Source organism: Cynocephalus volans, chromosome 3 (assembly GCF_027409185.1).
Source record: "Cynocephalus volans isolate mCynVol1 chromosome 3, mCynVol1.pri, whole genome shotgun sequence".
Taxonomy (NCBI): domain Eukaryota; kingdom Metazoa; phylum Chordata; class Mammalia; order Dermoptera; family Cynocephalidae; genus Cynocephalus; species Cynocephalus volans.
Window position 1 is genome coordinate 146,199,551 of NC_084462.1, and position 15,581 is coordinate 146,215,131.

Below are 15,581 nucleotides of genomic sequence, written 5' to 3' on the forward strand. Positions count from 1 at the left end.
AACCTCTGTTCCTTGTAAATTACCCAGTCGCAGGTGTTCTCTTATAGCAACACAAAAATGGACATGTTACCATCTTTATTTTTACATGTAAGGAGACTAGTGTTAGAGGGTTAAATGACTTGCTAAGAAACCACAGAGTTAACTTGTGTAGAGGTTAATTCGTATACAGATAGGACAAGAATTTGAGTTTCTAAACTCCTGGTATCATGTCTCCACATGGGGGCCTCTTCTAACTCACGACGTCTTTCCGCTTCTCCCCAGAGGTTTTTTTCGTTTGGTTTTGTTCGATCACCAGTCTCAAGTCAGGAATCATCTTTAGTTAGAAATTACTTTTTTCTTTAGTTTGCATTCCTAGATCAACAACCACTCCCACAAGAGCAGAAAGTTGCTGAAAGAACCTTAAATTCCATAGACTTTCAATCCCTTGGTAGATCCCCTGCCTCTTGCTTTTCCTGATTAGAGGGTCAGTTTAGAGAAGAGGTTATTTTTCCCTCCTTCACAACTAGAAAACGCTATATTTTATTCCCTCTTAAATTTCATTCACATCTAGGTGGCCACTCTGTTCTCCTAAGGTTTGAGGATACTGTACTCTCTGGTTTGAGTCTTAACTCATACGGTCTGTCTGGCCTGACTACTGAGCAACAAACATCATTTTCTAATACCCACAGAGAGAAAAAAGATCTTGCACTCAGTGTACTAATCTTTAGTAATATAAAGAGAAGAAAAAATACCAAACTTGGTCTATTATTATTATTTGTGCCTTATTGGTCTCCTGGTCAGGAAAAGAAAATAAGAGTCCTAACTATGCTTTAAAGTGGCTTCTTCACAAGATGAAAGGGGGGGAAAGAAGAGGATATTATATTTTGTGCCAAGTTAGGTATCAAACTGTGCCGCTAAAATTTTCCATGTTATTGTGTTGGTGGAAATCAGATGTCCCCCTGTATATTTCAAAGCCAAGTAAGCCAGTGGCAATGAAAATCGTTAGAATAAGTATATTTCCTCTAATTCCTGCTTTAGAAAGATAGTAAGTGCCCTTGTGGAAAATAAAACAATTTACTTTTGTGGGGAGTAAGGGGGGATGTAGCTTATTATTGAGGGCTGAGGAACAGGTGTGTGTACTGAACATAATTATTCATTTTTATGCTGCAGCTAAAATTACAGTTAAATATTAAAGAAAATACAAGGAAAAATTTTGTATGGGTTTTAAAGGGCATTTTCTTCATTATGAAACATAACAAGGAAATATCTAGATTTTCTTTTGAAGTTCATTTCTTTATCCTTTATCATACTTTGATCATAACATCCAGTCCACAAATAGGTCTGAGCTCTGCTACTCTCTTAACACTAGATTCCAGATACTGTTCTGGTTACTTTTGCCTTATTCTGCAAACTCAGACTGCTCTCGAACCCTCAACCTCTTACTCATGAAATGTACATCACTGATCTCAGGGGTACCAGGTGAGGATGTGTCTGGACCAGGAAAATCCATCATCACTCAGATCACATGCCTTGTTCATTTTGAATCAATAATGTCACCTTTCTATTTGGAAAGCCATACATGGAATATGTATCGAAATGGTGTATATGACATATCACTCATTTCATAAAACTTAGTACCTTTATGTTAACATGCCATAAAATGCTTCCCAGAATAAACTCACTAGACTGGAAATTCTTAAGAACAATGGTATGTCTAGTTAGACTTGTACTCCAAGCACTCCCAGGTGCTCCAGCGACTAGTAGAGCAAGAAGGCCAGGTGCCAGCCTTGCAAACATTGTTCTCTATGTTTAGGCTTCCATTTCCTATTGAAATCTGAATGGGTGCGTATTTGCTGTAATTGATTGGAACCTGTGATGGGGATAGACAGGGGAAATAGCCTATTAATATAGTCCTTGGATTATGACAAAGATTCTTCTTTTGGGGTGGTTATTTTATAGGTAGTCATAAAACAGACCAATGAATGTAATGAAGAAATAGAACATTTGAAACAGATCTTAAATAATTATTCAGCTGAGTTCTCTCTTGAACATATGTCACCAGACCAAGCTGCCAGCCTGCCGCAAGTACAGGTATGTTTCTTCATTCATTTATCCATCAGTTCATTCAATAATCACTTAGTAGGCCTTGGTGTCTAGAAGCCATTGTAGTGGTACAGTGTAATTTCCTACTTCTCTCTTCCAATTGAATGTATTTTCTGTATGTATTTACTTTCCATTCCTGTTTAATGAAACAGGTGATTGTGTAATTATTGTTTCTAAAAAGTGATGAAATTGCTGTTCTGATGTTTAATTGAGAAAAGCCATATCTGTTTGTAGGCTGGTTGGTCCTAACCCCAGAAACTGGGCCAGGGCTGCCCCACCTCCTTCCTTATCAGAGGGCTTTTTAAGTGCCCATAGCTTCAGGTTGGTGCATTTGGGTCTGAATTTTCTCTGCTGCCAAAGAGGCTGATATAGTACAGGATATTTGGACAACCTGAGTTTCTGGGATAGAGGTTGGGCAGTGTGGGCAGGTAAAGCCTTCAGAGGTAAAGACCCTGAACACTAGTAATGAAAAGTCCTGTAGACTAAGCAATATTGCCATACATCATAATTAAGTGTCCTGTAGACCCAGTTACAATGGTTCCCATGTTAACCCTCGACTGCTAGGGTTTTTCTAATCTTTGTTTTTAAATTAGTATTTCTTTGTGGGGGGGGCAGCTGGCTGGTACAGGGATCCAAACCCTTGACCTTGCTGTTATAACACTGTGTTCTAACCAACTGAGCTAACCAGCCAGCTCCTTGAATTAGTAAATTAGTATTTCTATAATGAAAAAACCTGATTATATGCCAGGGATTGTAGAGAGCTGCTCTTTTTTCCCCTTTTCTTTCTTTCTTTCTTTTTTTTTTTAAAGGCAATTAATATGGTACTCAAAGCAAGATTACACTACTTGCTAGCAGTGAGGCTAGGGCAAGTTACTTAACACCTATGGTGACGTACAGAGGAGTCTAAGGTGACACAGCTATTAAGTGGTGGAATCAATAGCGTAGACTCAATATTAAAGACTCAATATTGTAAAAATGTCAAATTTTCCTTTACACTAAAAAAATTCAAGGACCTCTAAACAGCTTTTGTTTATATAAGTTAAAGCTACTGATACAGAAATTAAAACTCAGAAATGTAAAAATATTTGTTTAGTTTATTTTAAAATAACGATAACAAACCTATTACATGTTAATAGCAATAGTATTTTATTAAAGTAATTATATTTTCCAAAACAAAAAGTAGTGTGAAGAGAGACATTGACATTATAGTAAATCTCTAATGCCTGGCAGTAGAAGCCAGCTAGATTCTCATCTGTTTCTGCACTCAGTCTGTTGCAGTGTATAGTTTTCTTTGAAATATGTAAAGACAATCCAACCCCTCAAAGACATTTGGAAGAGGGAGAAATATTTTAATAGCTCTTTTGAAACATCATGGACATTTTTCTTTGAAATTACACTAAAACCCAACAAGTGGAAGTTACTCACAGGTGTGTTGTAAAGTGGAATCTGAGGCCATGTCAATGACCTTTTCATGCTCTTACATTACATTCCACTGGTCTGTTTTGCACTTTGAGTGGATTTTCTATCCATGCATGATTTTCTAACATCATGTTTGATCATTTGGAAAATGCTGTTTCACTGGATTATACAGATCTTCCAAATATTGACGCATTTCAGTAGTTAATATTTAAAAAATTGCATTTGTTAATATTAACACCTATCTCTTCAGAAAAATCTTTAAGTACAGTAGGTAAGTATTTTATATCAAGTATACAAGTATAGCTTACCGGCTGGATTTTTTTCCAAATAAAAATATTGTTCTGTGAAAAAGGAGTAGCTCACACACACCTCAAACAACAGCATGAGCACTTTTCCTCACCTGTCACCCTTTGGCATGAAGCAGAAGTGCTCGATGCATCCTTCCTATTCTGTCACACAGAATATTAAAGATAAATGTTGCTGTGGTTCAGATGTTTTTGTCCTCTCCAAAAATTCATGTTGAAACTTGAATTTCAGTATTGGGAGGTGATTTAGTCATGAGGATTTTTCCCTCACGAATTGCATTAGGTGCCCTCATAAAAGGGCTTGAGGGAAGGAGTTGGCCTCCTTTTAGCCCTCCCACCGTCTGCCATGTGAGGACACAGAGTTCCTCCTCTCCGAGGGCATAGCGTTCAAGGCACAGTCTTGGAAGCAGGGAGCAGCCCTTACTAGACGCTGAAACTGCCGGCACCTTGATCTTGGAATTCCAGCCTCCAGAACTGTGAGAATATATAAGTTTCTGTTTTTTTGTAAATTACCCAGTCTCAGGTATTATGTTATTGCAGCGCAAACAAAGACACATGTCTTCATCAAGGACATTCTTAAGTGAAACTGGCTTTTTTTTTCTTAACCTACTATAAGTACTACGTAGTGAGGAGCCCATTAACTAATAATATAGTTGGTGTCCCTGCGTTGTTTCATATAAGGTACCAGGAGTTTAATGTACCATTGCTTTTGTGCCATCAGTGCAAATGTCAACACAGTGAAAAAGGTAAATAACATTTTAGTATTTTTATGAGAACGATCTTGACCTCATGGGTTGTGGCCCCTTGGGTCTGCTGTGTGTCCTGCTGTGCCTCCATAATGTTGGCAGCTCAGCAGATTACTCTGTTTCTCTAAGGGCTGCAGTGCGTTGCTCTTGTTGGGAGGCACTGTTCTAGTGTTTAGTGCTTACTGAAAATGGCACACAAACCACAGCCAACTCACGTTTAATTCAGACAATTATTATTTTCCAAAAGCAATCATAGGAATTTTGGCTTCAGACAGAATAAGGGTATTGGTGTAGGAATATGTGCACTAGAGGCACGAGGAAGCCCAGGGCTTTGTGTTGTCGCATGCTAGCTGCAGCTTTGGACAAATCACCTTCTTTCTCTGGACTTCAGAACTCTCACTTGTGGGTGGAGACATATTGTGTTTGTGTCTGTAAAAAACTTAATGATTCTACCAATATCTCTAGGATGGGTGGATGATAGATGGATGGACAGACAGGAAGGAAGAAAGAAGGAAAAGGAAAGGATAGGGGTTTAAGGACTATATTAGGAATAAATTTCAGACACATGAAGGTTTCTTGAGAAGGAGCAGGCTGCCTTCTGATGCAGCACTCACTGAAAGAGCTCAGGCACATGGTGAACAATACCCCTTGGAGGTGCTAGAGAGGAGGATGTTAAATTATTTGACACCTGCTATTCCTTCCAGATCTAGGATTCTATTTTTTTTTTTTTTTTTTTTTTGGCGGCTGGCCAGTATTGGGATCTGAACCTTTACTGTGGTGTTACAACACCGTGTTCTAACCAACTGAGCTAGTCAGCCAGCCTAGGATAATATAATTCTCTTAGACAGACAGTGGGCATCTGCATATCTACCATGTTGTATCAGAAATTTTATTTGCACATATCAATAATACAAATGTTAAAAGTAACATTATGAAGCTTAGAATCATCCGTCCATCATACCCACAGTAAGTTATACTGCACAGTACATTTATTTGTTTCTTTATTCCCATTTGGTAGGAAGCTTTGATTGTAAAAAATAAATAAATAAATAAAGGAATTTAGTAATACCAAAGAAGGCAATAATAAAAGAATGAGATTTCTAACCTTGTTTTCTCTCAGTGGTTTCCAAATGTTAGTCTACTTAAAAATCCCTGGGGGAGACATGGGAACATGTCTCCTGGGAACGTGCATTCTTAATACTCTGTGTGACAAAATGGGAAATACATGAAAGGCACTTCTGCTGCATGTGTTTAAGTGCACATTGGCCTTGGCCCCGTCGATGCTGGTTCTGTCATTCTTGTGGCTAGCTGCTCAGCAGTGGCTCCCAACCCTGGCAGCTCACCAAAGTCACCGTGGAGCTTATTACAAGTTTCTTTGCTTCAGCTCGACCCCTAGAGATTCTGATTCACAAAGTCTCCAGGGAGGCTAAGGTGTCCTACAGCTTATAAACCCTGCACAGCACCTCTGGAAATGTAGCCAGGATGGAGAGGAACAGCTACCAGAGAGTAGCTCCTAACTTTGCAGATCAAACAGCATAGACAAGACTTTATCCCATGTACCAGAGGTCTCCTGTGGACATGCAAAGGTCTCAGACTTCCCAGAACAATGCAAATGCTTTTTCTACACAGAGAGAAATCGAAGGTATGGAAAAGCAGATTCTGAGTTTGAACCAGAAAAAGGAAGACCTGTTGGTGGACTTAAAGGCTGCTGTACTAAACCTTCACCAGCATTTGAAGCAAGAACAACAAGAAGTAGAAAGAGATGTGCCGTCCGCCGTGGCAGCAGAGGAGGATGGAATGGCCAAGAGGGATGCTTCTGAGTGGAAGGTGGGCATGACTTTGGGGGAAGGCTGGACCCACATTCCACCAGAGCCTTAATGGGTCATGTTTTTTACCTGAGCAACCTGTGGCATCTATGTCTATGGCCTTTAATAAAGGAATTTTTTAAAGTAGAAGTACTCCATCCAAGGTTGTTTACTAGTGAAAATAAATCCTTGGGGTGTGTCTGTTCTGGACTCAACCCAGAATTCTTACGCCTGAGTTACTTAAGAACGTGCTTATGAAATTCCACAGGCAGGTGGGTCGAGCCACCTTTGAAGTTTCTCCCTATGGAAAAGTCAGCCCATTGCAGACTCGAAAATGGCCCAGCACCTCTCTAAGCCCACTCCAAATCCATATCAATGAATCACATTCTTAAATTGTTTGATGAGGGTCACAGGGTGCCTTGCAAAGGAAAGGGACCTAAGATTTGACGGAGTCAGGGTATTCAGCTGAATGAACTAAAAGGTGCTGGGGCCAGAGGCTACTTGTGTGGTTGGGCAGCTCAGATAAAGTGAGTAAAAAATTAGCTACATAAAAATGTAGCCAGGCCAGGGTCCTGGGGATGTTGAACAGCAAACTGACTACAGGTGTTCTTGTGCTGTGCCTTTCAGTTGAGCAGAACAGGCTCCATGTCCTTCCTGCCAGCGGTCGAGGAAGAGGTGGAAGAAAGCTCCGGGAAGAGTGAAGTAAGGAAAATTATTTTCTCATTAAAGTTTGTTAGAACTGAATCTCTAAAAGGTGGTCAGTGAAAAGATTTGAAAGTGAATGGAAACCTAAGGATATTTTTAATTAATGTTGATATTTTTAAAGTATGATTGAAGTCATTCTCTTATGTTATTAATGTTGCTTAAGTGCATCTAAACCTGCATCACCATGTAAGAGTGGGATAAATTTAATTCAGACACACTTGTTAGCATAAGGGAGAAGAAGTTCTGTGTCCTGTCCTGGCTTCTGAGGACTTTCTCTGAAGCCTTCAGAGTATGCTGTTGGCACTCCTGATGTTATTCTTAGAACTTTATTTTTCCATATTTGAATTACTTTTTTGGTCTAAAACAGTATTGCCAAGGACACAGAGTTGTGTTAGCAACTAATACTGCTGATTCTTACAACTTTGTTATAACTGGCTGAATGAGACATTTACAGTTGCCCTTCCTGATATCAGTTTTAATTTCATACTTTAGAAACTAAAGTTATAATGGGTCATATGCCAAAAGGAAGAAAATTGCAGCAACTTAGTTTTTATGGCTCACATGTAACCAACAGACATTTTTTATGCTCATTTTATACATTGTTAAATAGCTCCATTGTCACACAGAACAGACCTCTTGTCGTATAGTGTATCACTAGGACACAGTGGAACTGAATGGTAGCCCAAGGAAGAGTACAGGTTTACTATGTACTCTGACCATCAGACAGTTTCACAATCTGATTGTGCCACCTTCGTGGCAGAGAGAATTGTGAGAATGGAGGAGGTACCCGGGGCCAAAAGAGTGCACTTCAGTGTGAGTTTTATTTGAGACAGTGTGATTTTAATTTGAGAAACGGTTTTAATTTGCTTCTGGGCTGATATGTTTATAGTATTTGTTGTTTATCTTTGACAACAAAAAAAAGATACATCTTCAGCAAGCTATTGTTTTTTTACCTGAGAACTAAAAACAACTAAAAATTATATATATTTATGGTATACAACATGATGTTTTGATATATGTATACATTGTGGAATGGCTAAATCAAGCTAATTAGCATGCATTTCCTCATGTACCATATTTTGTGGTGAGAACACTTAAAATCTACTCTCAGGGATTTTGAGGAATACAATATCCTTATTTTATTTTATTTTTTAAAACATGACCGGTAAGGGGATCTTAACCCTTGACTTGGTGTTGTCAGCACCACACTCTCCCAAGTGAGCCACAGGCTGGCCCCAGTACAGTATCCTTATTAACTGTAGTCACCATGTTGTACCAGCATCTCCCTAATCTCCTCAACCTCCAGTAACCATTATTTTACTCTCTGTTTCTGAGTTTGACTTTTTTATACTCCACAAAGAAGAGATCACGTGGTATTTGTCTTTCTGTGCATGGCCTATTTCACTTAACATAATGTCTTCCTGGTTCATCCATGTTGTTGTAAATGACAGGATTTCCTTTTTTTATGGTCAAGTAGTATTTCATTGTTGTATAAATACCACATTTTCTTTATCCATTCTTCTGTCAGTGGACACTTAGTTTGATTCCATATCTTGGCTATTGTGAATAGTGCTGCAATGAACATGGGAGTGCAGACATCTCTTCGACATAGTGATTTCATTTCCTTTGGATATATTCCCAGTGTTGGGATTGTTGGATAATATGGTGGTTCTATTTTTAATTTTTTGAGGGAACTCCATACTATCTTCCGTAGTGGCTGTACTAATTTACCTTCCCACCAGCAGTGTTCAGAGTTTCCCATTTCTCCACATCCTCACCAACACTTATTACTTTATAAAAGCCAATCTAACAGGTGCAAAGAGATATCTCATTGTGGTTTTAATTTGCATTTCTCTGATGATTGGTGATCTTGAGAATTTTTTCTTATACTCATCAGATGGTTATTTTGAAGATAACATTTACCAAAGCAGATTAAATTCCTAAAGCACTGTTTTGAATTCTCCTTTGTATGATGTGAGCTGACTCCCTACTTTTAAAAATATTTTTTAGGGCCGAGCCCGTGGCGCACTCGGGAGAGTGCGGTGCTGGGCGCGCAGCGACGCTCCCACCACGGGTTCGGATCCTATGTAGGAATGACCAGTGCACTCACTGGCTGAGTGCCGGTCATGAAAAAGACAAAAAAAATATATATATATTTTTTAGACTTCAGGAAGAGCAACAACATTTGGAAACATTATTTAGTTAGCAAAAGAAATAGATGGGAAAAATAGGGGAGGGATGGAATTAAGGGCTAGGGTTATGCTGCCTGGTAAGCTGAGTCTTGTATAAAAGACACAAGCAGGATGCTAGTTATGACAGTAAGAAATCACTTCCCTTTGCTAATCAATTGATTACTGTGTTAGAATGGAGATAAGAAAGAAGAGCCATCTTCCGGGTCTTGGTCTCTACTCTGGAAGCATGACAAGGACATGGAGGAAGATAGAGCATCCTCGTCCTCTGGAACGATCATTCAGGTAATACTGAGCATATCACATTTGGGAGCCAGGGGTAGGGGCAGGGAGCTCTTTTTACCTGACTCTGTGCCGACTTTGTTTCCCCTCTTCTCCTTTTCCTTTGGTTTTCAGTCAGTATCTCCCAATAGGAATAAGGAACAGTAAAGAACTATAAAGGGTAGTAAAGAACTATCTTGTTTGAAAACCTGCTTGGACTGAAAAAAAATTTTTTTGTAGTTGATGAATAAAAATTGTATATATTTATGGTGTACAACATGATGTTTTGACATACATATACATCATGGAATGGCTATGTTAACTAATTAACATGTGCATTACCTCACATATTTATCTTTGTTTTTTGTAGTGAGAACACTTAAAATCTACTCTCCAAGCTATTTTTAAGTATACAATAGAGTTGATCCTTGAACAACAGAGGTTTAAACTGCGTGGGTTTATACGAAGATTTTTTTTGAAAAGATAACTCTAAGTACCAATAAATACAGTGCAGTACTATAAATGTATTTTCTTTTCCTTATGATTTTCTTAATATTTTATTTTCTCTAGCTTTATTGTGAGAATACAGTATATAAAACATGTAACATACAAAACACATGTTAATTGACTATTTATGTTATTGGTAAGGCTTCCAGTCGATAGATAATAGGCTATTAGTAGTTAAGTTTTGGTGGGAGTCAAAAGTTATACACAAGTTTTAGACAGTGCAGGGTGTCAGTACCCCTAGCCCCCATGTTGTTCAAGGGTCAGTTGTACATTGTTATTAACTAACTATAGTTACCATATTGTACATTAGATTCTCTTGAACTCATTCGTCCTGTCTAACTGAAACTTAGGATCCTTTGACCAATTTCTCCCCAATCCCTTCCCCCAGCTCCTGTTAACCACCATCCTACTCTCCACTTCCGTGTGTTCCACTTTTTTAGATTCCAATTATAAGTGAGATTGTGCAGTACTTGTCTTTCTGTGTGTGGCTTATTTCACTTAACATAGTGCCTTCCAGGTTCATCTGTGCTGTCACAAATGAAGGGTTTCTTTTTAAAGGTTGGACGATATCCACTGTGAATATATACCACATTTTCTTTATCCATTCATCTGATGGACACCTAAGTTGATTCCATAACTTGGCTGTTGTGAATTTTTTAGAGCTTCTCAACATTACCTCTGCACAAATCCAAAGACAGACAAACACCTGCTTATTCTTTGCATTTCTATTGTGCACTCAGTGATAATAGGAGAGTATTTTTCTGAGGAAAACTCCGTATATGAAAATCCAGACTAACAGAACATAAAGGAGCACCTAAAAGGTTCACCACAGCATTTCCCCGAAACATTAGACATGCCTCTCTTTGGGGGGTATTTTGGGGGTGCTCTCCCTATTGTCCTTTTTTTTGAACAAAGAAATGTATAAGATAAATTAAATGTGATAAGTCTTTTTGTTCCTTATGACATTCTAAGTCTTCTCCAGTCTGTCAAAATAGAAGGCAAATGCCCTGGCTTTAGAAAAATCATTGTTAACTGATGTGAAAATGGTGTCCTTCCTTTGCTTCTGAAAGATCTCCGCATCTTGGCCCATGCACCTCCCGCTCCTGCCTCCCATCTGGGCTAACCCCTCCTCCAGCTCCCATGCCACCCCTCCATTAACCGCTGGCACCGTGCTCGCTCGTGCCAGTGTCTTCCGCCTCTGCCTCGAAGTATGCGGGTTTCCCTCCCACACGGCCCCACCCCTCTAAACCACTGATGGCCCATCCCAGAACCCTGCCTGTCTCTTCAGTCGCTGTGCAGAAAACGCTTTGCATCCCTGCGATGCCCCTTCTCCGTGTCTGCTGGTAGACTTCCTCCCCATCCACACAGGCCCATCTCAACTTCCACCTCCTCCAAGAAACCTCCTGAGATGCGACCAGGGAAATGGCTGTCTCTCTGTTTCCCGCTGGCATTCTGAACCTCAGTTGTGACTCACGTCATTGTATACATACACCTGACACAATTTCATGAATGGCAAGAACCTGATCTACCTATTCATGTCCTGTACTCGGCTCAATATGGTACTTTCATGGTTGAATTTCCTGCAAACGTGGCACTTCCTCTTTCTTTTACCGCTAAATGTGTTTGCTGGGTGCTCCCCCACTCCCTACCCCCTGCCCTTTTGTAATCTAGTTTCTTAAAGTGCCATTGACTTCTGAAATGCCAATCTAGGGCCCTTTTCTTAGTCCTAATCCTTATTGATCTCTGCAGCTGATCATGAGACACTGAGCACCTCTTCCTTGTTGGAATGTAGTGTCCCTTTGACCTTAATCCTGCTCTTTCCTGTCTCTCCTACCTCTCAGCCCTCCTGCGTCTCCCTCTCCTGCCCCTCTCTGTCCTCGGCTCTGTGGTGGCAGGCGTTTCCCGTGTTCTGTCCTCCTCCTCCTCTCGGTTTTCTCTCATGGCACCTTCTTCTCCTCCTCCCGTAGATTTGGTAGTCTCCTCCATGCCAGTGATTCCCAAATCAAATCTCTAATCTTGACTTTTCCCTTAAGTCTATTCCATATTTCTGATAGATTTCTCTTTTTGGATGGATTTTCTTCATCTCAAAATCATTTTACAAACTTTCTTTCAAAGCTTGCTCTTCCTCCTAATTTCTTTCTTTCTTTCTTTCTTTTTCTTATGCAGCGGGCCAGTGCAAGGGATTCAAACCCTTATGCTCGGTGTTATAACACTGCACTCTAACCCACTGAGCTAACCAGCCAGCCCCTTATTTCTCCATATCTACTAATGGCACCACTGTTTTCTCAGATAAATGTTAGGAGTCCTCTTAGCTACCTAATTTCTCTTACCTTTCATATCCGATCAGTGGTCAAGTGATGTCCATTCGATGCTTACATCCTTCTCCTCCATTACTTTTGCCATCATACTATTTCAAAAAATGGTTACTACTTCCCTGGACTTTTGGGGTAGCCCTCTAATTGGTTTTACAACCACCAGTTATTTTTCTTAATATGTCTTGTAAAGTACTAACTGATTTTTTCCTAAAGCAAAAAATGCTAAAGCTGCAGCTTAAAATCCTTCATGGATTCTGATTATCTACTGAATAAAATGCAAACCTCTTAGCTTGGCATTCTAGACCTTTCATGATTCCTACCTACCTTTCCAATTTTATCTATTTTATCTCTAGTTTTTAGTTCCTACCTTTCAGTCAGCAGTTATTATTTTTAGTGGAAGGAGCTATTGAGGAACTAACATTTTGTTAGGAACTTCTAAATGATTTATATGCATCATCTCATTTAATTATGACAAGGTTGAGTGAGGTGGGTTTTCCCACTTTAAAGATGAAGTAGCTGAGGTTCAGAGAGTCCAGGTTAACTTGTCCAGGATCACACAACTTATAAGTAGAGCAATCAAGATTAGTTGATTACCACATCCATATGCTTCCCACCACACTGTGTTAATTATTTTTGTTCATGTCATTTTCCCATTGTTTAACCTTGGTTAACTTTACAAGTGGGATTGCTGGATCAAAGTATATATCCGTTTAAAATGGGACCTTTATTGCCATAGTGCCTTCTAGAAAGACTATACCAATTTTTTCCTCCTAGGAATGCATAGAAGTACCCGTTTCCTGGCCCCAAGGTGATTCTTGATATTGCTGGCCTTAGCCAAGCTTAGTCAGTGGTTTTAATTGAATTTATATTCCAAGAGTGTTGAATATCTCTATAGATGTCTGTTGGGCTTTTGTGACTCTTTTACGAATTGCTTTTTATGCCATTTGACTATTTTTCTACATAGGGGTGGATGTTTTCTTGATTTATAAGTGTAATTAATATATTAAGGATATTAATACCTTGTTAGTAGTTATGCAACTTTGTCATTTCTCTTTAACTTAGATTATGGTGCTTTTGTGGTACATATTATTTTATTTTTTATGTTGTCAGTACTAACATTTCTTTCCTCTATGGCCATGCTTTAAGAGTTCTTCCCCAATTCTAGGTTAGAAAAAGGCTCACTCATATTTAAGAATTTTTGTGGTATGATTTTTACAGGTAAATATCAGATACAATTAAAATTCATTGTTAGGAGTGAGACAAGGATTTAGTTACATTTTTTCATGAAATTTCTGTGCAGTTGTCCCCAAATTTAATATGTCAGTCTTTCCCCTCATTATTTGAAATGTGGCCTTTATCATTATCATCTCATTTCACTTTTATTCTCACAATAATCTACTTACGTACCTAATTCTCCAGATTCCTCATGTGCTCCTCCTCAAGTAGAGTTTTAGAGAATTTACGTCTTTCAAATAAAGGCCAATCTGAGGAAGTTGATTTTTTTTTCCTAATGAACTGTTTTTAAATGGACTTGACTTCTGGACATTTTTGCAAGCAGGCAACATGTGAAATGAGCAGGCATAGGGAGAGTGGCTCGGGTGGCAGCAGGGCAGGAACTTTCCTGGACCTCTGATTCTTTTCTTTACAGGAGGCTGATGAGAAAATAAGCACCTGTGATAGTTCAATGGCACAGATTCTTGCCTCAGACTCACTAAACACCGAGCAAGGCCCACAATTTTCCCAGAGGTCCAACCATGCAGAAAAGGTGAGTTCCTGTCTGTAAGAAGCCAACTGCTCAGATACCTGGGCTAGCCCCAGAGATGGCCAGCTTTCCGTGTCTTGCAATACTTCCTGTTTTGAGCCAAGTGTTCCTTGCAGACTTCAACATCTTGTGTGCCATCGAGCTGTGGAACTGGGAGATTCGACATCAGTATTTGCACAGAAAATCAGTCAGCCTGGCATACAGCAGTTAGGCACTTTCTACTTCTTCCCCACTTGTCAGAGAGAAATAGTCTTTCTATTAATGACTACTTCCTTTATGTGTAGATATTACTTATGAGGGCAATGCAAGTAGAGAAGGACTAATATTGATTAATGGCTTATTACATAAGAGAGGCAATTATATTTGTCATCTGTTTACTCCTCAAGTTATATAAGGTAGCTTGATACCTACTATATGTTTACAAATGAGGAAATAAAAATTCCGGAAATAAAAAAAATACAGCTAGTAAATGGGGAAGTAGGAATCAAATCCAGAATATTCTAATCTGCTTTCCTAATTTGGAATCCTCTACCTCAATCATTCTCAAAAAGGCCTTCCAGGGGACATTATTTCCCAAGTTAGTATTGTTTAGCTGAACCTAAAGCTCTTTGGGTCTCACTAGCTCTTGAAAAAGACACCAGCATGCTTTGCTGCTTTCTTCTTTTATACTGAGTTCTGTTTACAAGTATGTTTCTTTCTCTCAATCTTTAGTCTTACAAAAATATATATTAGTTGTCAAATTGTTATTCCTTATTCTGTCTTTCGTTCCTTTCATTCTCTATCTGACAATATCTGTCCAACAAGGTGGGCAAATGTCAGAAGTTTACACTCATTGACAATACTTAGGTCCAAGAAAGTTGCTGACCTGGCCAATAATTTTGTTGCTCACCAGAATTAATATGTTATTTTTGACACCTAATTAAAAATCAGAGGTAGCTTCTATAATGTTTTAGCTACAGTAGCCATTCTGCTTAGTACTCGTTTCTGCTGGGAATGGATGATCTGTAGGGTCCTTTGCCCTGACCACTTGGATGGTAGATAATAATGACAATGAAAAGGAGGAGGAAAGGAAGATGACAAAATATTTTCTGAACACTTACTATGGGCCAGGCACTGGGATTTTACACATATTATCTCTTTTAATCCTTACAACAACTCCATGAGGTAGGTCCTACTATTATTTCACTTTACAGATGGAGAAATTGAGGCTCAGAGAAGTTAAGTTGCCCAAGACCATACAGCTACTAAGTGGCAGTTAAGATTCAAACCCAGATCTTTCTGCCTCTGTGTTTAGAACCTGAGCTTTTAGGCCCCAGTGACTCTCAAACTGTATTTTCTTCCTAACAGAGAGAACTTTTGCCCTGGGGGGAACTGCATGGATTCTTGAAGCTGAAAAGTTAGATGTTACCTTTTACAACAGCAGAGATCAGCTCACTTTTTTTTTTTTTTAAGTTTAATTAAGAAATAATAATTGTATGTATTTAT

The 15,581-nt window shown here is 39.0% G+C and overlaps 1 protein-coding gene across 2 annotated transcripts in view; it reads left to right on the forward strand.

Annotated features, from left to right (window-relative positions):
• The window catches only part of SYNE2 (spectrin repeat containing nuclear envelope protein 2), a 135,424-nt gene that overhangs the window by 14,583 nt on the left and 105,260 nt on the right, over positions 1–15,581 (forward strand). The window contains exons 8-12 of one of the 2 annotated variants that reach the window (XM_063090614.1): positions 1,939–2,070; positions 6,182–6,379; positions 6,985–7,059; positions 9,426–9,536; positions 13,983–14,099. In XM_063090614.1, coding sequence (XP_062946684.1) covers positions 1,939–2,070; positions 6,182–6,379; positions 6,985–7,059; positions 9,426–9,536; positions 13,983–14,099 — 633 coding nt within the window. The remainder of the gene's footprint in view (positions 1–1,938; positions 2,071–6,181; positions 6,380–6,984; positions 7,060–9,425; positions 9,537–13,982; positions 14,100–15,581) is intronic. The other variant, XM_063090615.1, reaches the window with a different exon arrangement.